The sequence below is a fragment of the Anomaloglossus baeobatrachus genome, chromosome 4 (assembly GCF_048569485.1).
Source record: "Anomaloglossus baeobatrachus isolate aAnoBae1 chromosome 4, aAnoBae1.hap1, whole genome shotgun sequence".
Taxonomy (NCBI): Eukaryota; Metazoa; Chordata; class Amphibia; order Anura; family Aromobatidae; genus Anomaloglossus; species Anomaloglossus baeobatrachus.
The window spans coordinates 493,945,394-493,968,041 of NC_134356.1; the positions used below are offsets into that span (position 1 = coordinate 493,945,394).

Below are 22,648 nucleotides of genomic sequence, written 5' to 3' on the forward strand. Positions count from 1 at the left end.
ACACACATGCGTGTTTTTCACGGATGTGTGTAGGAGGCCTGACTGTGCAGGACATCTACCCAATCATTTGTGGTGGATCTTTACCTTTGGATCCTGGTTGTCTGGGTGTGGAGGATTCTTCATCTGGACAATGGTATACAGAATGTCATGAATATGATTATTTAGGTAAAGCACAGGATTAGCAATCACGGTCTTGGTCACAGCAATGCTTGCCGACAGTAACGGAAGTGTTGTAGGTAGAGGAAGTGGAGACTGAAGCTGCTTCACCGTTGTTTCCTAAGGGTAGAAGAAGAAAACTACTGAGTAATTTGTGCGCTAAAATCATCTTGAGAATATCCATCTGTTTTCATGTTTTCATGGTTATAAGTATCTGGTGGGAGTTCCTCTCCAATGTGCAGCGTTATAATCACCTAGTTTTATTGTTTAGGTTTTGAGTATTTACACTATGAAATTATTGATGAAATAATTTGGGAATGACAATTGCTGATTGGCCTCAGGCTCTGTTCACATGGGATTTGTTGCTTTAGTTTTTTACAGAACCTAAGAGAGAACGTTACGATCATGTCTATTTTACTCCTAGTGACACGAACGCTGAAGAATGACCATAACTGATGGAAAGAAGGGAATTTTGTTTACTTACCGTAAATTCCTTTTCTTCTAGCTCCTATTGGGAGACCCAGACAATTGGGTGTATAGCTTCTGCCTCCGGAGGCCACACAAAGTATTACACTTTAAAAAGTGTAACCCCTCCCCTCTGCCTATACACCCTCCCGTGCATCACGGGCTCCTCAGTTTTGGTGCAAAAGCAGGAAGGAGGAAACTTATAAATTGGTCTAAGGTAAATTCAATCCGAAGGATGTTCGGAGAACTGAACCATGAACCAAAAGAACAATTCAACATGAACAACATGTGTACACAAAAGAACAAACAGCCCGAAGGGCACAGGGGCGGGTGCTGGGTCTCCCAATAGGAGCTAGAAGAAAAGGAATTTACGGTAAGTAAACAAAATTCCTTTCTTCTTTGTCGTTCTATTGGGAGACCCAGACAATTGGGACGTCCAAAAGCAGTCCCTGGGTGGGTAAAAGAATACCTCGATAAAAAGAGCCGAAAACGACCCCCTCTTACAGGTGGGCAACCGCCGCCTGAAGGACTCGCCTACCTAGACTGGCGTCTGCCGAAGCATAGGTATGCACCTGATAGTGTTTCGTGAAAGTGTGCAGACTAGACCAGGTAGCTGCCTGACACACCTGCTGAGCCGTAGCCCGGTGCCGCAATGCCCAGGACGCACCCACGGCTCTGGTAGAATGGGCTTTCAGCCCCAAAGGAAGCGGAAGCCCAGAAGAACGGTAGGCTTCAAGAATCGGTTCCTTGATCCACCGAGCCAAGGTTGACTTGGAAGCCTGCGAACCCTTACGCTGGCCAGCGACAAGGACAAAGAGCGCATCTGAACGGCGCAGGGGCGCCGTGCGAGACACGTAGAGCCGGAGTGCTCTTACCAGATCTAACGAGTGCAAATCCTTTTCACATTGGTGAACTGGATGAGGGCAAAATGAAGGTAAGGAGATATCCTGATTGAGATGAAAAGGGGATACCACCTTAGGGAGAAATTCCGGGACAGGACGCAGAACCACCTTATCCTGGTGAAAAACCAGGAAGGGGGCTTTGCATGACAGCGCTGCCAGCTCCGACACTCTACGGAGCGATGTAACTGCCACTAGAAATGCCACCTTCTGCGAAAGACGTGATAAAGAGACATCCCGCAGCGGCTCGAAAGGTGGTTTCTGAAGAGCCGTTAGCACCCTGTTATGATCCCAGGGTTCCAGCGGACGCTTGTAAGGTGGGACTATGTGGCAAACTCCCTGCAGGAACGTGCGGACCTGCGGAAGCCTGGCTAGACGCTTTTGAAAAAATACGGATAGTGCCGATACTTGTCCCTTGAGAGAGCCGAGAGACAAACCCTTGTCCATTCCGGATTGAAGGAATGAAAGAAAGGTGGGTAAGGCAAAGGGCCAGGGGGTAAAACCCTTATCAGAGCACCAGGATAAGAAGATCCTCCAAGACCTGTGATAGATCTTGGCGGACGTTGGTTTCCTGGCCTGTCTCATAGTGGCAATGACATCTTGAGATAACCCTGAGGACGCTAGGAGCCAGGACTCAATGGCCACACAGTCAGGTTGAGGGCCGCAGAATTCAGATGGAAAAACGGCCCTTGAGACAGCAAGTCTGGGCGGTCTGGGAGTGCCCACGGTTGACCCACCGTGAGGTGCCACAGATCCGGGTACCACGACCGCCTCGGCCAATCTGGAGCGACGAGAATGGCGCGACGACAGTCGGACCTGATTTTGCGCAGCACTCTGGGCAGCATCGCCAGAGGGGGAAATACATAAGGCAGTCGAAACTGCGACCAATCCTGAACTAATGCGTCCGCCGCCAGAGCTCTGTTATCTTGAGACCGTGCCATGAATGCCGGGACTTTGTTGTTGTGCCGTGACGCCATGAGATCGACGTCCGGCGTTCCCCAGCGGCGACAGATCTCTCGAAACACGTCTGGGTGAAGAGACCATTCCCCCGCGTCCATGCCCTGGCGACTGAGAAAGTCTGCTTCCCAGTTTTCTACGCCCGGGATGTGAACTGCGGAGATGGTGGAGGCTGTGGCCTCCGCCCACAGCAGAATCCGCCGGACTTCCTGGAAGGCTTGACGGATGCGCGTGCCGCCCTGGTGGTTGATGTACGCGACCGCCGTGGCGTTGTCCGACTGTATGCGGATCTGCCTGCCCTCCAGCCACCGATGGAACGCCTTTAGGGCTAGATACACTGCCCTTATCTCCAGAACATTGATCTGTTGAGCAGTTTGAGGTCCAGAATGGGACGGAATGATCCGTCCTTTTTTGGCACCACGAACAAGTTGGAGTAAAAACCGCGACCACGTTCCTGAAGGGGAACGGGGATCACAACTCCTTCTGTCTTCAGAGCGTTCACCGCCTGAAAAAGTGCATCGGCTCGCTCGGGGGGCGGAGATGTTCTGAAGAAACGAGTCGGAGGACGAGAGCTGAACTCTATCCTGTAACCGTGAGACAGAATGTCTCTCACCCATCGGTTTTGGACATGTGGCCACCAGGCGTCGCAAAAGCGGAGGAGCTCTATCTGCCTGTCAGTGGCATCCTTGAGCGATGAGCCATCTGCAACTGATACTACAGATCTAGCCGCCAGTCTAGAGACTGGAGGATCCACCTTGGGACATTGAGCCCAACCCTTAACTACGTCAGAGGGGAAGGGGTAACGTGTGTCATTAAGGCGCTTAGTAAAGCGCTTGTCCGGAAATGCTCTGAGCTTCTGGACAGCATCTCTGAAGTTTGAGTGATCGAAAAACGCACTCCGTGTACGTTTGGGAAACCTAAACTGGTGTTTCTCCTGCTGCGAAGCTGATTCCTCTATAGGTGGAGTTGGGGGAGAAAGATCTAGCACCTGGTTGACGGATGCTATAAGGTTATTTACTATGGCGTCCCCTTCAGGTGTATCAAGATTGAGAGCAACGTCAGGGTCAGAGCCCTGAGCTGCGACATCCGCCTCATCCTCCAGAGAGTCCTCAAGCTGAGACCCCGAGCAGCGTGAGGAAGTCGGGGAAGATTCCCAGCGAGCCCGCTTAGCCAGTCTGGGACTGTGGTCCGTGCCGGAGTCCTCCACGTGAGACCTAGGGGCCACCCCGGGAGCACGCTGCGGCGCAGACAGAGAGGGGCCTGGAGGCGATGATCCAACAGTGCCCGGGGCCTGTGTAAGGACCCATCTGGACTGCAAGCTTCTAGTAGCTTAGCAGACCATTTGTCCATAGACTGAGCCATGGATTGTGAAAGCGACTCAGAGAGTTTCTCAGCAAAAACTGCAAACTCTGTCCCTGCCACCTGGACAGGGGGAGCAGGCGGTTCTGCCTGAGCCGAGGGTCCCACTAGTGCCCGAGGCTCCGGCTGAGCGAGTGCAACAGGGGCCGAGCATTGCTCACAGTGAGGGTAGGTGGAACCTGCAGGTAACATAGCCGCACAAGAGGTACAGGTTGCAAAATAACCCTTTGCCTTAGCGCCCTTGCTCCTTGCGGACGACATGCTGTTGTCTCCTAGGAGAGTGATCACAGAGGGTATATAGCCAAAAGCAAAACAACTCGGCCGAACAGAGAAAATATATACAAATATATATATATATATATATATATATATATATATATATGTACACTTCGGCACCCTAGGGGGACCAGCACCGGGTGACCGGTGTGGCTTACCGACCGCCCAAAGCGGTGTGTGTCCACCAGATTCCCTGCCTTGGGCCTCCCAGAGCTGCAGAGCTCGTTCCTGAAATCCTCCACCGGCAGAATGTGTTGTAAAAATGGCTGCCGGAGCTCTCAGGGGAGGAGGGAGCCGTGGGCGGCGCACTAGTAAAGTGCGGGAATCTGGTGCCCCACAGTGATCAGTGAGGGGGGGAGGAAACCTAAAGTATGCTCCAGCCCTCACTGCCGACGTCAGGTCGACCGTCCCGCCCTTACCCCTGACTGGCAGGCCCGGGGGCGGGAGTTATGGTACTAGGCCGCATGAAGCCGGGGACTAAATTTAATACCGCGGCCGACAAACAGGCGCGGTCGGCGCGGAAGTCCCGGTCGTCACAAAACCAGCAGCAGCTGCAGCGTCTGTGAAACAAGCGCTCCATGCACCGTCCCCATGGGGACACAGAGTACCTTTAGATGCAGGGCCCTGTCCCTGATGATACAAAGTCTCCTGTCCGGCAGATTCCCACAGGGGCTGTGGAGGGAGCCCGGTCCCAGTGAATGGATGACCGGTTAGGATCCCACTTCTCTCAGAGCCTCTAAGGGATGGTGAAGGAAAACGGCATGTGGCTCCAGCCTCTGTACCCGCAATGGGTACCTCAACCTTAACAGCACCGCCGACTTAGTGGGGTGAGAAGGGAGCATGCCGGGGGCCCTGTGGGGGCCCTCTTTTCTTCCAACCGATAAAATCAGCAGCTGCTGCTGACTAAAATGGGAGCATGAGTGGATGTGTGCCTCCTTCCACACAAAGCATAAAAACTGAGGAGCCCGTGATGCACGGGAGGGTGTATAGGCAGAGGGGAGGGGTTACACTTTTTAAAGTGTAATACTTTGTGTGGCCTCCGGAGGCAGAAGCTATACACCCAATTGTCTGGGTCTCCCAATGGAGCGACAAAGAAAACTCTGATTCTGAATAGAGTCTTAAAGGGAATTTATTACCACCTATTAGCGACTCAATGGCTAATAACTACTGTATATTAAATAGTGAAATATTTTATATATTGTATAATAAGCAGTGTCCCTGCAATTTACAAGCAAAGGGTATAAATAACCCAAGTCACCACCCTGCAAACAGGCCCTCTCTGGGCGATGCATATGGAGAAGTAGGCAGCACACAAGACGAACTCGGAGCAGAATACTTATTGTATTAGTGTACGCCTTCCAGCAGGGCTGGTGGGGGAAGAGTACAAAGACCAAAAATACAGATTCTAAGGGGTACTTCTCACATAGCGAGATCACTGCTGAGTCACGTTTTTGTGACGCAGCAGTGACCTCATTAGCGATCTCGCTGTGTGTGAAACTGAGCAGCGATCTAGCCCCTGCTGTGAGATCGCTGCTCGTTACACACAGTGCTGGTTCATTTTTTTATTGTTGCTCTCCCGCTGTGAAGCACACATCGCTGTGTGTGACAGCGAGAGAGCGACGAAATGAAACTAGCAGGGAGCCGGCGTCTGGCAGCCTTCAGTAAGCTGTAACCAAGGTAAACATGGGGTAACCAAGGTGGTTACCCGATATTTACCTTAGTTACTAGCGTCCGCCGCTCTCACGCTGCCAGTGCCGGCTCCCTGCACACGTAGCCGGATTACACATCGGGTAAATAAGCAAAGGTTTGCTTATTAACCCGATGTGTACTGTGGCTTTGAGTGCAGGGAGCCAACACTAAGCAGTGTGCGCTGGTAACCAAGGTAAATATTGGGTAACCATACCCGATGTTAACCGTGGTTACCAGTGTCCGCAGCTTCCAGACGCCGGCTCCCTGCAAGCGCAGCATCGCTTCCACGCGTCTCTGCTGGCTGGGGGCTGGTCACTGGTCGCTGGTGAGATCTGCCCGTTTGACAGCTCACCAGCGACCATGTGGCGACGCACCAGCGATCCGGCCCAGGTCAGATCGCTGGTGGGATTGCTGGTGCGTCGCCAAAGTGTGACGGTATCCTAACTCCAGCTTTTGCGTTCTGTCTGGTGCATCGTGCTGTTTATACACAGGAAAAATGGGCGAACAGAGTTTCTTTAAGGAAGACAACCCTCTCAGATACATGGCCTCTTTGTTCTGCTGATCTTATTGATTAAAATTAATTAAAATTGTAAACGTCACTGACTGATCTCAAGTCAGGTGTCAGATAATGCTTTTCAGGGCTGTGATATTCTAGTGCAGTTACCTGTGTTCTTTTAGCTACATCTGTACATGTTCTCAAAGGTAAAGGTCAAACACGCTACCGATGCCAACACCCTAGCCTCCAGGAGAACAAAACATTGGGTATGCTGAAATCCATCATAGCCAAATCTTCTTTAAAATCTTATAATTAAAATAGAGAGAATGAAGGGAATTTTGTTTACTTACCGTAAATTCCTTTTCTTCTAGCTCCTATTGGGAGACCCAGACAATTGGGTGTATAGCTTCTGCCTCCGGAGGCCACACAAAGTATTACACTTTAAAAAGTGTAACCCCTCCCCTCTGCCTATATACCCTCCTGTGGACCACGGACTCCTCAGTTCTGGTGCAAAAGCAGGAAGGAGGAAACTTATAAATTGGTCTAGGGTAAATTCAATCCGAAGGATGTTCGGAGAACTGAAGACCATAACCCAAAAGAACAACCAGCCCTAAGGGCACAGGGGTGGGTGCTGGGTCTCCCAATAGGAGCTAGAAGAAAAGGAATTTACGGTAAGTAAACAAAATTCCCTTCTTCTTTGTCGCTCCATTGGGAGACCCAGACAATTGGGACGTCCAAGAGCAGTCCCTGGGTGGGTAAAAGAATACCTCAATAAGAAGAGCCGAAAACGGCCCCCTCTTACAGGTGGACAACCGCCGTCTGAAGGACTCGCCTACCTAGACTGGCGTCTGCCGAAGCATAGGTATGCACTTGATAGTGCTTCGTGAAAGTGTGCAGACTAGACCACGTAGCTGCCTGACACACCTGCTGAACCGTTGCCCGGTGCCGCAATGCCCAGGACGCACCCACAGTTCTGGTAGAATGGCCTTTCAGCCTTGAAGGGAGTGGAAGGCCCGAAGAAAGGTAGGCCTCGAGAATCGGTTCCTTGATCCACCGAGCCAAGGTCGACTTGGGGGCCTGAGAGTCCATACGCTGGCCAGCGACAAGGACAAAAAGCGCATCTGAACGGCGCAGGGGCGCCGTGCGAGACACATAGAACCTGAGTGCTCTCACTAGATCCAAAGAGTGCAAAACCTTTTCACACTGGTGAATTGGATTAGGGCAACAGGAAGGCCAGGAGATATCCTGATTTAGGTGAAAAGGAGATACCACATTAGAGGGAAATTCCTGGATAGGACAAAGAACCACCTTATCCTGGTGGAAAACTAGGAAGGGAGTCTTGCATGACAGCGCTGCAAGCTCAGACACTCTCTGAAGAGATGTGACTGTCACCAGGAAGGCCACCTTCTGCGAAAGACGGGAGAGAGCGACATCCCGCAGCAGCTCAAAAGGCGGCTTTTGAAGAGCCGTCAGGACTCTGCTAAGATCCCAGGGATCCAACGGACGTTTGTAAGGTGGGACCATGTGGCAGACCCCCTGCAGGAACGTGCGGACCTGCAGAAGCCTGGCTAGACGCTTTTGAAAGAAAACACGGAGAGCGTGGATACTTGGCCCTAGAGAGAGAGTCGAGGGGCAAACCCTTGTCCATTCCAAATTGTAGGAATGAAAGGAATGTGGGTAAGGCAAACGGCCATGGAGGAAAGCCGTTATCCGCGCACCAGGATAGAAAGACTTGCCAAGACTTGTAATAGATCTTGGCGGAAGTTGGCTTCCTGGCTTGTCTCGTGGTGGCAATGACATCCTGAGATAACCCTGAAGACGCTAGGAGTCAGGGACCAATGGCCCCCTAGTCAAGTTGAGGGCCACAGAATTCAGATGGAAAAAACGGGCCTTGTGACAGCAAGTCTGGGCGGTCTGGAAGTGCCCACGGTTGACCCACCGTGAGATGCCACAGATCCGGATACCACGACCGTCTCGGCCAGTCTGGAGCGACGAGAATGGTGCGACGGCAGTCGGACCTGATCCTGCGTAGTACCCTGGGCAGCATCGCCAGAGGGGGAAACACAAAAAGCAGTCGAAACTGCGACCAATCCTGGACTAAAGCGTCCGCTGCCAGAGGTCTGTGATCCTGAGACCGTGCCATGAAGGCCGGGACCTTGAGAGATCGACGTCCTGCGTTCCTCAGGGGCGATGGATCTCTCAAAGCACTTCTGGGTGCAGAGACCATTCCCCCGCGTCCATGCCCTGATGACTGAGAAAATCTGCTTCCCAGTTTTCTACGCCCGGGATGTGAACTGCGGAGATGGTGGAGCCTGTGGTTTCCACCCACTGCAGAATCCGCCGGACTTCCTGGAAGGCTTGACGACTGCAAGTGCCGCCTTGGTTTGCGAACGGCACTGCCTCCATAGCTGCAACCATCTTCCCCAGGAAGTGCATGAGGCGCCTTAAGGGGTGTGACTGACTCCGAAGAAGTGATTGCACCCCCGCTTGCAGAGAAAGCTGTTTGTCCCTGGAGAGTCGCCAGAGCGACGGCAAGGCTTTGTTGACACGCCACCTGAGAAGGGGCCCAGAGGTGAAGAAACGAGCCGCAGGACGAGAACTGAACTCTATCCTGTAACCATGAGACAGACTGTCTCACACTCATAGTCTTGAACTTGTGGCCACCAGGCGCCGCCAAAAGCGGGAGAGCCTGCCACCGACCGGGGAATGCGGCTAGGGTAGGCCGAGAGCCATGAGGAGGCCGTTTTGGAGGCAGTGCCCCCTGCGGCCTTTTGGGGTCGTGACGTGGGCCGCCTCGCATATGAGTTCCTCTGGCCTTTCTCCGGCCTGTTGGACGAAGAAGAATGTGGCTTGGCGGAGGGACGAAAGGACCGAAACCTCGATTGGATTTTTCTTTGCTGAGGTCTCTTAGGTTTGGACTGGGGGAAGGAGGAGTCCTTTCCCTTGGGATTCCTTAATAATATCATCCAATCGTTCGCCAAACAAACGGTCGCCAGAAAAAAGGCAAACCAGTTAAGAACCTTTTTGAAGCCGAGTCTGGTTCCCATCCGCGCAGCCACATGGCCCTGCGAACTGTCACGGAGTTAGCATATGCTACAGCCGGGCGGCTAGTGGAGTCCAGGACGGCGTTCATGGCGGAGGACGAAAAAGCTGATGCCCGAGAGTCAAAGACGGAACATGCGGAGCAAAATTCCATGTGACAGCATTAAACTCCTTCAGACAAGCCTAGATTACTTGGAGAGCCCACACGGCTGCAAAGGCCGGGGCGAAAGACGTGCCCGTGGCCTCATAGATGGACTTCACCAAGAGTTCTATCTGTCTGTCAGTGGCATCCTTCAGGGATGAGCCATTTGCAACAGACACCACGGACCTAGCAGCCAATTTGGAGACTGGAGGATCCATCTTGGGAGAGCGAGCCCAACTCTTAACGACTTCAGATGGCAAGGGGTAACGCGTGTCAGTGTGACGTTTAACCCAGCGCTTGTCCGGGACCGCTCCGGGTTTCTGGACAGCATCCCTGAAGTTAGAGTGATCAAAAAACGTATTTGTACGTTTGGGGACCCGAAACTGGTGTTTCTCCTGCTGAGAAGCCGACTCCTCTACAGGAGGGGGCGGAGGAGAGCGAACCAGCACCTGGATGATGGAGATCATTTACTAAGGCGTCCCCCTCAGGAGTATCAAGGTTAAGGGTGAAGTCAGGGCCAGAGCCCTGAGCTCCCCCGTCCGCCTCGTCTTCCTGAGAGTCCTCAAGCTGGGATCCCTAGCAGCGTGAGGAAGTCGGGGAAGAGTCCCAGCGAGACCGCTTAGCCGGTCTTGGACTGCGGTCCGGGCAGGAGTCCTCCGCCTGAGACCTAGGGCTCAACGTGGGAGCGCGCTGCGGCGCTAACCAAGCGGGGCCCGGATGAGACAAGCTAACAGGGCCAGGGCCTGTGAAAGGTCCGGTCTGGACTGCAATGCCTCAAGGAGCCTAGAAGACCATTTGATCATATGAAAATGACTGAGGGCCAACACCGGTGACTCTGTCCCTGCAGCCTGCTCAGGGGGAGCAGGGGGGTCTACATGAGCCGAGGGGCCCACCAGTGCCCGAGGCTCCGGCTGAGCAAGCGAGGCAGGAGTCGACCATTGCTCACAGTGAGGGTAGGTGGATCCCGCAGGTAACATAGCCCCACAAGAGGTACAGACCGCGAGAAAAAAACCTGTGCCTGTTGTCTCCTAGGAGAGTGACCACTGAAGGTAAATGTGAAAAGAAAAGAAAAGGGGATACAGTCTGTCCGAACAGAAATATATATAATATATACATATGTATCCGGCACCCTAGGGGGACCAGTACCGGGTGCTGTGTTCACCCTGAGCTCCCCTGAGAAGCACCCACCGGCAGAATGCCAGAAAATGGCCGCCGGAGTTCTCAGGGGAGGAGCGGGGCCGAGGGCGGCGCCAGAAAAGAGCGGGAGTCTGGGTTTCCCACAGTGGTCAGTGAGGGGGAAGACATGCAGGATGTTCCAGCCCTCACATCCGACGTCATGTCGGTAATCCCGCCCTTAGCCCTGACAGGCAGGCCCGGGGGCGGGATTTTCGCGACTAGGCCGCGGTGAAGCCGGGGACTAAATTTGAGGCCGCGCCCGACCAGCAGGCCCGGTCGGCGCGGAAGTCCACCTGCCTCCTCAGTTTTACAACTACCACGGCTTCCGGGAAGAAGGTGCGCTCCCTGTACAGTCCCCAATGGGGACACAGAGTACCTTTAAGTAGCAGGGCCCGGTCCCTGGGGTTGAAGAGGCTCCGAACCGGCAGGTTCCACCAGGGGCTGCGGATGGAGCACGGTCCCAGCAAATGGATGACCGCTCAGGTCCCACTTCCCCCAGCCGCATAAGGGATGGTGAAGGAGACGGCCTGTGGCTCCAGCCTCCGTACCCGCAATGGGTACCGTCTGGGGCCTCCACAGTGGCCAGTGAGGGGGGAGGAGACATGCAGGATGCTCCGGCCGTCACATCCGACATCATGTCGGTAATCCCGCCCTTACCCCTGACAGGCAGGCCCCGGGGCGGGATTTTCGCGACTAGGCCGCGGTGAAGCCGGGGGCTAAAGTTGAGGCCGCACCCGACAAGCAGGTCGGCGCGGAAGTCCATCTGCCTCCTCGGTTATACGACTACCGCGGCTTCCGGGAAGAAGGTGCGCTCCCTGTATAGTCCCCGATGGGGACACAGAGTACCTTTAAGTAGCAGGGCCCGGTCCCTGGGGTTGAGAAGGCTCCGGGCCGGCAGGTTCCACCAGGGGCTGCGGATGGAGTACGGTCCCAGTAAATGGATGACCGTTCAGGATCCCACTTCTCCCAGAGCCGCATAAGGGATGGTGAAGGAGACGGCATGTGGCTCCAGCCTTTGTACCCGCAATGGGTACCTCAACCTTAACAACACCGCCGACATAGTGGGGTGAGAAGGGTCCTCTTTTCTTCCAACCGACAACTAAGTTATGAGAATGCATGAGTGGATGTGTGCCTCCTTCCACACAAAGCATAAAACTGAGGAGCCCGTGGTCCACGGGAGGGTGTATAGGCAGAGGGGAGGGGTTACACTTTTTAAAGTGTAATACTTTGTGTGGCCTCCGGAGGAAGAAGCTATACACCCAATTGTCTGGGTCTCCCAATGGAGCGACAAAGAAATTAGATATAATATTAATCAAACCCTACACAGCACGGCAATAAAGATTCACTCAATATTCCTCCACTCATTGCCCTGTTTGACGGCTTTGTTTGTGGGGTGAGCTGATGTACTTATTCGTGTCATATTGGGGTACATAAAATGATATCATCACTTTTTATTTGACTAATTGGAGACATTAGATGACAGTGTAATTTCTATCGATTTTAGACAAAGGGGTAATTTAAATATGAAGTTTTTTATTGTTTTTAGTATTTTGTTTTACTTTGTTTTAAATAAAGAGAATTTTGTTACTTACCGTAAATTCTTTTTCTTATAGTTCCGTATTGGGAAACCCAGACCATGGGTGTTTAGCTTCTGCCTCCGGAGGACACACAAAGTACTACACTTAAAAGTGTAGCTCCTCCCTCTGAGCTTATACACCCCCTGTAAGCCAGTCCCAGCCAGTTTAGTGCAAAAGCTGAAGGAGAATAGCCACCCACAAGTAGAACCGAGTAAGAACCGGAACAACCGGAGACTCTGTCCACGACAACAGCCGGTGATAACACACGGAACAAGAAAATTGCCAACAGGCAACAGGGAGGGAGCTGGTCTCCCAATACGGAACTATAAGAAAAAGAATTTACGGTAAGTAACAAAATTCTCTTTTTCTTTATCGTTCCCTTGGGAGACCCAGACCATGGGACGTTCCAAAGCTGTCCCTGGGTGGGAATAAACAGAAAAACCTAAGAAGTAGGCGGAGCCTAACTTCACAAGTGGGCGACAGCCGCCTGAAGGATGCATCTGCCCAAGCTCGCATCTGCCGAAGCATGAGCATGCACTTGATAGTGCTTCGAAAAGGTATGCAGGCTAGTCCAAGTGGCAGCCTGACAGACTTGTTGAGCCGTAGCCTGGTGCCTAAAAGCCCAAGAGGCACCGACAGCTCTGGTCGAGTGTGCTTTGATCCCCGGCGGGGGAGGCACCTGAGTACTCTGGTAGGCGTCCAAAATGGTCGATCTAATCCAACGGGCCAAAGTCGGCTTAGAAGCAGAGAGACCCTTGCGCCGCCCTGTGGTTAGCACAAAAAGAGAGGTGCACCACCTAAGCGCAGCGATGCGAGACACATAGATCCGGAGAGCACGCACCAGATCTAGAGTATGCAGCGCTTTCTCAAAGCGATGAACAGGGGCCGGACAGAAGGAAGGCAAGGAAATATCCTGGTTAAGGTGGAAGGGAGAGACCACCTTAGGAAGAAAGTCCGGGGTCGGACGGAGAACTACCTTGTCTTGGTGAAAAAAACAAAAAAGGTGACTCCGAGGAGAGCGCAGCCAAATCATAGACTCTCCTGAGAGAAGTTATGGCAACTAGAAAGGCCACCTTTTGAGAAAGACGATACAAAGAAACCTCCCTAAAGGGCTCGAAAGGGGGTTTCTGCAATACCGTGAGGACCAAGTTAAGGTCCCAGGGATCCAAGGGCCGCCGATAAGGCGGAATGATGTGAGACGCACCTTGCATGAAGGTGCGAACCTGAGCCAACCGGGCGAGACGCCGCTGGAACAGCACTGATAGAGCTGAGACTTGTCCCTTGAGAGAGTTGAGGGACAGTCCTAGCTGCAGACCGGACTGTAAAAAAGACAGAAGGGTCGGCAACGAGAATGGCCAAGGAGAATGGCCGGAAGAGCGACACCAGGACAGGAAAATTTTTCAAGTCCTGTGATAGATCTTTACGGAGGAAGACTTACGGGCCCGAGTCATAGTGGAGATGACTTCAGGAGGAATACCAGAAGCCGTCAAAATCCAGGATTCAAGAGCCACGCCGTCAATTTGAGTGCCGCAGAATTCTGGCGGAAAAACGGACCTTGTGAGAGCAGGTCTGGACGGTCCGGAAGATGCCACGGCATCTCCACGGACAGTTGGAGCAGGTCCGGATACCAAGCTCGCCTGGGCCAGTCCGGTGCAATGAGGATGACTCGACGGCCCTTCATTCTGATCTTGCGCAGGACTCTGGGCAAGAGAGCTAGAGGGGGAAACACGTAGGACAGACGAAACTGGGACCAGTCTTGAACCAGAGCGTCCGCGGCGAAGGCCTGAGGATTGTGGGAGCGAGCCACGTAAACCGGAACCTTGTTGTTGTGACGGGATGCCATTAGGTCCACGTCCGGAGTGCCCCACTTGCGGCAGATTGACTGAAACACTGCCGGGTGCAGGGACCACTCGCCACCGTCCACGGATTGACGGCTGAGATAATCTGCCTCCCAGTTTTCTATGCCAGGGATGTGGACTGCGGATATGGTGGACTTGGAGTCCTCCGCCCATTGAAGAATGCGTTGGACCTCCAACATTGCCAGGCGGCTGCGTGTCCCGCCTTGGTGATTGATGTAGGCAACCGCTGTCGCGTTGTCTGACTGGAGTCGAATGTGCCTGCCCGCCAACAGGTGGTGAAAGGCTAGGAGAGCTAGAAGCACAGCTCTGGTTTCCAGCACATTGATTGAAAAGGCTGACTCGGACGGAGTCCAAGTGCCCTGTGCTCTGTGGTGGAGATGTACCGCTCCCCAGCCGGATAGGCTGGCATCCGTGGTGAGAATCACCCAGGACGGAGTCAGGAAGGAGCGCCCTTGGGACAGGGAGAGGGGTCGAAGCCACCACTGAAGAGAGCTCCTGGTCCGTGGCGACAGAGCCACTAACCTCTGTAAGGAGGAAGGCCGCTTGTCCCAACAGCAGAGAATGTCCAGCTGCAGAGGACGCAGATGGAACTAGGCAAAGGGAACCGCCTCCATGGAGGCCACCATTTGACCCAGCACCTGCATCAGACGCCTGAGGGTATAACGGCGGGACCTCAGGAGAGAGCGCACCGCCAACCGGAGTGACAGCTGTTTGTCTAAGGGCAACTTCACAAGTGCCGGCAAAGTCTCGAACTGCATCCCTAGGTACGTGAGACTCTGGGTCGGAGTCAGAGTGGATTTGGGAAGATTGACAATCCACCCGAATTGGGCTAGGGTGGCGAGAGTGAGCGAAACACTCCGCTGACAGTCTGCGCTGGATGTACCCTTGACTAGAAGGTCATCCAGATAAGGAAGCACTGCTAACCCCTGGAGGTGCAGGACCGCAATCACTGCCGCCATGACCTTTGTGAATACCCGAGGGGCCGTGGCTTACCCGAAGGGGAGAGCCACGAATTGGAAATGATCCTCTCCTATCGCAAAACGTAACCAACGCTGATGTGACACTGCGATTGGCACATGTAGATAGGCATCTCTGATGTCGATGGACGCCAGGAACTCCCCTTGGGTCATAGAGGCAATGACTGATCGCAGAGACTCCATGCGAAAATGCCGCACCCGGACATGCTTGTTGAGAAGCTTGAGATCCAGGATGGGCCGGAAGGTACCGTCCTTTTTTGGAACTAGGAAGAGATTTGAGTAAAAACCTCTGAACCGTTCCTGAGCGGGAACTGGGACAATCACTCAGTTTGCCTGCAAGGACGCCACGGCCTGCGAGAAGGCGGTGGCCTTGGATCAGGGGGGAGTTGAGAGAAAAAATCTGTTTGGAGGGCTGGAAGAGAATTCTATCCTGTAGCCGTGAGATATGATGTCTCTCACCCACTGATCGGAGACTTGCTTTAACCAAGCGTCGCCAAAGTGGGAGAGCCTGCCACCGACTAAGGACGTGGCTGGAGCGGGCGAGAGTCATGAGGAAGCTGCCTTAGCGGCAGAACCTCCTGCGGTCTTCTGCGGACGCGCTTTTGGGCGCCAGTTGGATTTCTGATCCTTGGCTGAGTTAGCGGACGAGGCGGAAGGCTTAGAGGATGACCAGTTGGAGGAACGAAAGGAACGAAACCTCGATTGATTCCTACCCTGGGCGGGTTTCCTGGTCTTGGTTTGTGGCATGGAAGTACTCTTCCCGCCAGTAGCTTCTTTAATGATTTCATCCAGCTGTTCACCAAACAGCCGTGAACCAGCAAAAGGGAGCCCAGCAAGAAACTTCTTGGAAGAAGCATCTGCCTTCCACTCTCGAAGCCACAAAATCCTGCGGATAACAAGAGAATTAGCTGAAGCCGCCGCAGTGCGGTGAGAAGCCTCTAGCATGGCAGACATGGCATAGGAGGAAAAAGCTGAAGCCTGAGCAGTTAAGGTAACCATCTCAGGCATAGATTCCTTGGTGAGGGAATGCATCTCCTCTAGAGAAGCAGAGATGGCTTTGAGAGCCCACACTGCTGCAAAAGTCGGGGAGAACGCGGCCCCCGCAGCTTCATACACAGATTTGGCCAGAAGGTCAATCTGACGGTCAGTGGAATCCTTAAGTGAGGTGCCGTCAGCCACCGACACAACGGTCCGGGCTGATAGCCTAGACACCGGAGGGTCTACCTTTGGGGAGTGAGACTACTCCTTGACCACCTCAGGTGGAAATGGAAACCGGTCATCAGAACCACGCTTTGGAAAGCGTTTGTCAGGGCATGCCCTGGGTTTGGTCACAGCGGTCTGAAAACTGGAGTGGTTAAAGAACACACTCTTCACTCTCTTAGGCAAGGTAAACTGATGTTTTTCTGCCAAAGAGAGTTGCTCCTCTGACACTGGCGGATTGAGATCCAGCACAGAATTAATAGAAGCAATCAAACCACTAAGAGAAATCGATGGGATACATAGCCTCCGAGCCCCCAGTGAGGGCATCCTCCTCATCTTGAGAGTCAGCTCTTGAGGCAGAGCTGTGGGATGGGGAGGGGGAGGAAACCCTGCACCTTCTCTTAGAAGGACGGGGTCTGGGATCAGATGATGAATCCTCCGTGAGCTCCGATGGACGGAGGTCAGAGGATAGGAGTCCTCTGTCAAGAGTATTAGAGGCACCCTGTGGGGGGGCTGATGCATATTCATCAAAGTCCTGGACAAAAGCCCCATGGACTCAGCAAATGACTGGGATATGGACCTAGAAAAGGACTCTACCCAGGCCAGGGGTTCAATCACAGGTGCAGCAGCAGCCTGAGAGACCACTGGGGGTGAGACTCCAGGCTGTGGCACCGCCAAGTTAGAGCAGACATCACAATGTGGATAGGTGCTCGGCTCAGGCAGCAGGAGCTTACATGCAGTGCATGCAGAATAAAGCTTTGGAGCCTTGCTCCTTGTGTGAGACATGCTGCTGGAGTGGGGGCTTTGCAGAGAATGAACCCCAGGGAGAATATACAGAGGTCCACAACCGGAGACCGGCTGTGGCTTACCAGACCGCTGAGCGCAGTGTTGTGTGCCCTCCAGATCCCGAAGCCCGGTCCCCCAGTCGCAGCACCTCAGCAGAGATGCAGAATGCAGGATGTCCCAGAGCAGAGTGAACTCTGCCTGAGAAGAGGGCGTTCCTATAAAAGAGCGGGAACTGGAGGGCTATAGAGACCTGCAGGGAAGGAGGGACGCCCCAGCAGTGGGGAGTGTCCCTCCCCTGTGTAGAACGGCCGCCGGGAGGAGCCGAACCTGTCCCTCTGCATGAGTGACATGCGAGGGCAAGAAAACGAAACTAGGCCTCCGGCGAAGCCGGGGCCTAAATTTAAGCGGCGAGGTCGACAAGCAGGCACCATCGGCGCGGTTCTCAGGCAAAAGCTAGAGAACCCGCCGGAAAAGTTAAAACAATCACATACAGCATACTCTCCCCTTACAATAAAGAACCGGGACCCCCAACATAAACGTCTCAGGTACTTAGCTGCTGAGACGCAGGGCCATGTCCCTGGGGATGAGTGCTCCGGTCCAACAGAATCCTCAAGGGGATGTGGATGGAAACCGGACTGCTGCCAGGCATGGAGACCCTGCTGGCTCCCACTTCAAGCCAGAGTCCAGAAGGGATGGTGAAGGAGCGCGGCATGTAAGGCTGCAGCCTTGTAAATCAACCTTAACAACACCGCCGACACAGTGGGGTGAGAAGGGACATGCCGGGAGTCCAGACAAGGACACGCTTTTCTTCAAACTCTTTCCAAAAGTCAAACAAATCAGATGAGAATGCATGTGTGGATGTATGCCTCCTGACACAAAGCAATAAACTGGCTAGGACTGGCTACCAGGGGGTGTATAAGCTCAGAGGGAGGAGCTACACTTTTAAGTGTAGTACTTTGTGTGTCCTCCGGAGGCTGAAGCTAAACACCCATGGTCTGGGTCTCCCAAAGGAACGATAAAGAAATATATTTTTAAGACTTAAATCTTCTATTATTAGTACAATAGACTGTAAAGCATTAGTATTTCAGTATATTTGTTAAACTGACCATCTGCTATAAAGCCCAACCACATAGTGGAGTCCAGGGGCCCCAGTAGACATGACAATACTTTTGGCATGCCATAATCGAGTCACAACAACTTAACAGAATGCCATCAACCTCACCACCATGTACTTTATAAAGCAGGAAGAGATTACTAAAGAGTGCCAAATCTGATGCACAGAGAGAGCATGAAAAAGAGAAACCCAGTAGGAAAATTAATAGGGGAAAATGAGAAACTGGGGGGAAAAATGAGAATGAAAGGTAAAGAAAAAAAAAAATAGGTATAATGAAAAGGAAAGAGAAATAATAATGAAAAATGGAATGAAAAGGAAATGGAAAGTAAAGAGAAAGAAAAGGAATGACAACGCGTAAGGGAAAGAGGACATTTAAACAGAGAAAGAATAGGAAAGAGAAAGAAAAGAGAAAGGAACAAGGGAGAGGTATAAACAAAAAAAGGAAATAAATTATAAGCCTGAGAGATACAGTAAGAGAGGGAAAAAGTCTGAAATGAAAGCATTGTGCACCGCGGCTGTCTGCTATGGTGAACCCCATCCATATTCTCTACAAGTCCATCTGGGAATGTATTAGAAATGTGTCATGATAACAAACATTTATTACCATATATACTCGAGTATAAGCAGAATTTTTCAGCCCATTTTTTTTTATACTGAAAACACCCCCCTCAGTTCATACTTGAGTGAGATTCCCACAAAAAATTATTCCCACCTGTCCTCCGTTCCTGCGTTGTCCTCTTACCTGCTTCTTGCGGACCGCAGGCACATAGACCTCTTCATGATCAAGTCCGGTGCACGATCATGGGGGAGTCTATGCGCCTGCTGTTTGCAAGAAGCATCCCTTGATGATCGCGGTCAGGGTTGCCATTATCGCTGCAGTTACTGCAGTTGAATGCTTTGTGGCGCCGCAAAGCATTCAACTGAAGTAAAGCGATGACTGCAGCGGCAACCCTGTGCATCGGACGCGATCATGGAGGGGTTAATGTGTGGTCTGCAAAAAGAAGGTAAGAGAATACCGCAGCAACGGTGGACAGGTGAGCATTTTTTTGTGCGTGTGTCTGTGAACAACAGCAAAATAGGGGACAAGAAGGGAACCGGAATGAGGATATTACTACAGGATGAGGCACAAGGATGGGGCACATTACTACAGGATGGGGCACATTACTACAGGATGGGGCACATTACTACAGGATGGGGCACATTGATGGGGCACATTACTACAGGATGAGGCACAAGGATGGGGCAAATTACTACAGGTAGGGGCACAAGGATGGGGCACATTACTACAGGATGGGGCACAAGGATGGGGCACATTACCACAGGATGGGGCACATTACTACAGGTAGGTGCACAACGATGGGGCACATTACTACAGGATGGGGCACATTACTACAGGATGGGGCACAAGGATGGGGCAAATTACTACAGGTAGGGGCACAAGGATGGGGCACATTACTACAGGATGGGGCACAAGGATGGGGCAAATTACTACAGCATGGGGAACATTACTACAGGATGGGGCATAAGAATGGGGCACATTACTACAGGAGACAAGGATAGGGCGCATTACATTTTATTGGTATCTATTTTTATTTTTGAAATTTACCGGTAGCTACTGCATTTCCCACCCTAGGCTTATACTCGAGTCAATACGTTTTCCCAGTTTTTTGTGGTACAATTAGGGGCCTTGTCTTATTCTCGGGTTGGCTTATACCCAACTATATACAGTAATGAATTGTAAAATAATCTGATTGGATCTGACTGAATAAAAATGTTTTGATCCTGTAATTGTGTAGTTAATGATTCCCCAATACACACAGAGCACCATGCCTCTAACCTGCTGAGACTCTTGTAGTAAAAACTTCAGCTCCATCCTTACAGAGGCCAAGCCACCTCCCTGCGCCCCGTGCAAGCTGCAGTAGCTCAAGAAAACTCGGAGAAGAGCCTGGTTCTTTTGCAACCACCATTTCCTCTTCTCTGCATGTTCCCGCTTGGCTTGTAATCTCCGGCGTTCGATCTGATGTCGCTCATAGGATCCTATATCTGATTTATCTTGAAATTCCTGACAGTCTAACATATCCTCAGGTGGAGGAGTCTCTATAGTGAAGTCTTTGCTATCAGTTTCATGGTTGAATATTTTGTGCATTGCAGCGATCTCTTTTTCCAGCCAGTTATACAGCTGGAACCTTAGTTTTCCTCCATCCACTTCATGTCCTGTAGCCAACGTCCTCAGTTCTGTCATAAGAATCTTCAAGCACGCCCTAAATTTAAGCTGTTCTGCAATTACGTCAACTTCATTCACGGTTGGTATGGCATTGTCAATGGTTGGTGTTTCAGAACTGACATCTTTAGGGCTTTGATCCATTGGGTCCAAATTTAATCCTTTTAACATCAAACCCTCATCGTCCTCTTTGTTGCTCTCTTTTTCCTCTCCCCAATCCAGCTGAAGTGGCTCATCCTCAATTTTAATAAGGGGCGAGCCCCAATCAAAATCGTTTGCAGGCTCTTCAACATGGGGTTGCCTTGCCGATGCTGCTGCTGGGGTGAACCAAACTGACTCGCTCACTTCCTCAGAGTGATTTTTTCCAATAAATGCCAAAGTGTCTATCCCCACAGATCCCACACTTAGGAGATCTTCATTAATCATCGATTTACTCAGCTTTGGAATCTTAGACAGAACTTCTAAAGCAAGAACTGGACATCCCACCTTGAAGTGAGCATTTGCAGTGGTAAAAAATAATTTCCTTTCTATGAGATTTATTTCATCCACATAGCTCTTGTCGGTTTTCATGCCAACTGTAGCAAGAGTAGCCTCTGGGGTGGTGAAACGCCGGCGGATTAAAAGAGGGTGAGTGCGAAGGTAGTTGTAAAAGCTGAACACCACGGGATTGCAGGATTTGACTAGAGCTAAAAAAGAAAATGGAAGTAAATATTTATACTCAGGCACAGATAAGGTTATGCTCACAAGTTGTGTTTTTGCAGTGTTGATTTTTTTTGTACAAACTACAATGTATGCGTTTTTTGCAGAGTTTTTACTTTACTTCATTTGAATGGATGATAGAGCACCCAAAATGCTGAAAAAAAATTGACATGTTGCTTATTAGCAATAATATCGGTTAAAAAAAAAAAAAAAAAACAAGGTGCATGAGATTTTAGAACTCTCATTGATTATGCTAGTGTAAAACACTGGTCAGAATTATGGTTGTACTGTAAAACTTGTTTTATGTAAATAAGTTGCGTAAAACCCCCCCAAAAAAAAACGCTGCAAAAATGCCACATGTGAACATACCCTTAAATTCTGACAAGACACATCATATGTGTATCTTTTCTACACCCCACAATATAATAATATAATCTAATATAAATATATATATATATATATATATATATATATATATATATATATATATATATATATATATATATATATATATATATATATATATATATATATACACACACACACACACACACACACATTTAAAAACATAAAGATGTGGTCTTTTGCTATCTTACATTAACTGTATTTACACACACGGAATATCTTTATTTTATGTTTGAGGACAATAACAAAGTCAAGTGGATCAGTTGAAAAATTTGAGAAAGATATGCAATATGCTGGCTTAAAGGGAAATATACTCACTAGGGATCTCATCATCTTCTTTCGGCGTTTGCTCCAATAACGTATCCAGTGCCTTAGTGTGGTCTTTCATTATGCAGTAGGCAATGCTCCGAAGGAAAGGGTCGGGATGCAGCTTCGAACAGCTAAATCCTGTGCCATCTTTCTGACAGCCCAGGACTCTTTCATAGAGGAGAGATTCATACGTAGAAGATATATCAATTTCGGACTCGTACAACCTTGCAATAACCAACGCCAGCTGAACGTCTTCCATTTTTTCCAGACAGACCTAAAAGTAAAAATGAAGCTTTATCCTGGAAACCGCTTTAAAACTGCAACAACTGTATTAAAATAGTTGCTAAAAGATAACTATAACAATGGTAAAATAATGGTACCCGTATACCTCAATGGCATCCTTCAGAGAGCCAGCTAGTAAGAAGAAAGCTGCGGACTGCTCAAAGCGCTGCTTGCCAAGCAAAGAGAATGCATTCTTCAGGGCGGCTTTTCTCCATCGATCCTCTTTAAAATTATGGCTAAAGAATTGTGTCATTTTCTCATCATGCTGAGACCTGCCAGAAAAGATAGATTCAGAGTGTTATTTACAGTTTGTGCTGCTGCAGAAAAAATAAAAAGGGTCTTAAAAACTTAAGAAATAATATATATATATATATATATATATGTATATATATATATATATATATATATATATATATATATATATATATATATATATATATATATATATAAAGTTTGTTTTACACTTGTAGGCATTGCCAATTTACAGAAGCTTATGATTAACCATTGCAGTGTTTAGATGCTACGGACACCTTTTTCATTGAAAACCCATTTAACACTGTTG

The 22,648-nt window shown here is 50.6% G+C and overlaps 1 protein-coding gene across 3 annotated transcripts in view; it reads right to left on the bottom strand.

Moving 5' to 3' along the window:
- DMXL2 (Dmx like 2) overlaps nucleotides 1-22,648 on the bottom strand; it is a 315,382-nt gene that overhangs the window by 107,610 nt on the left and 185,124 nt on the right. For all 3 annotated transcript variants that reach the window (XM_075345795.1, XM_075345794.1, XM_075345793.1), the window contains exons 22-25: nucleotides 22,193-22,358; nucleotides 21,814-22,078; nucleotides 20,008-21,077; nucleotides 85-276 (exon numbers count right to left, since the gene is read on the bottom strand). In XM_075345795.1, the coding sequence (XP_075201910.1) occupies nucleotides 85-276; nucleotides 20,008-21,077; nucleotides 21,814-22,078; nucleotides 22,193-22,358 (1,693 nt within the window). The remainder of the gene's footprint in view (nucleotides 1-84; nucleotides 277-20,007; nucleotides 21,078-21,813; nucleotides 22,079-22,192; nucleotides 22,359-22,648) is intronic.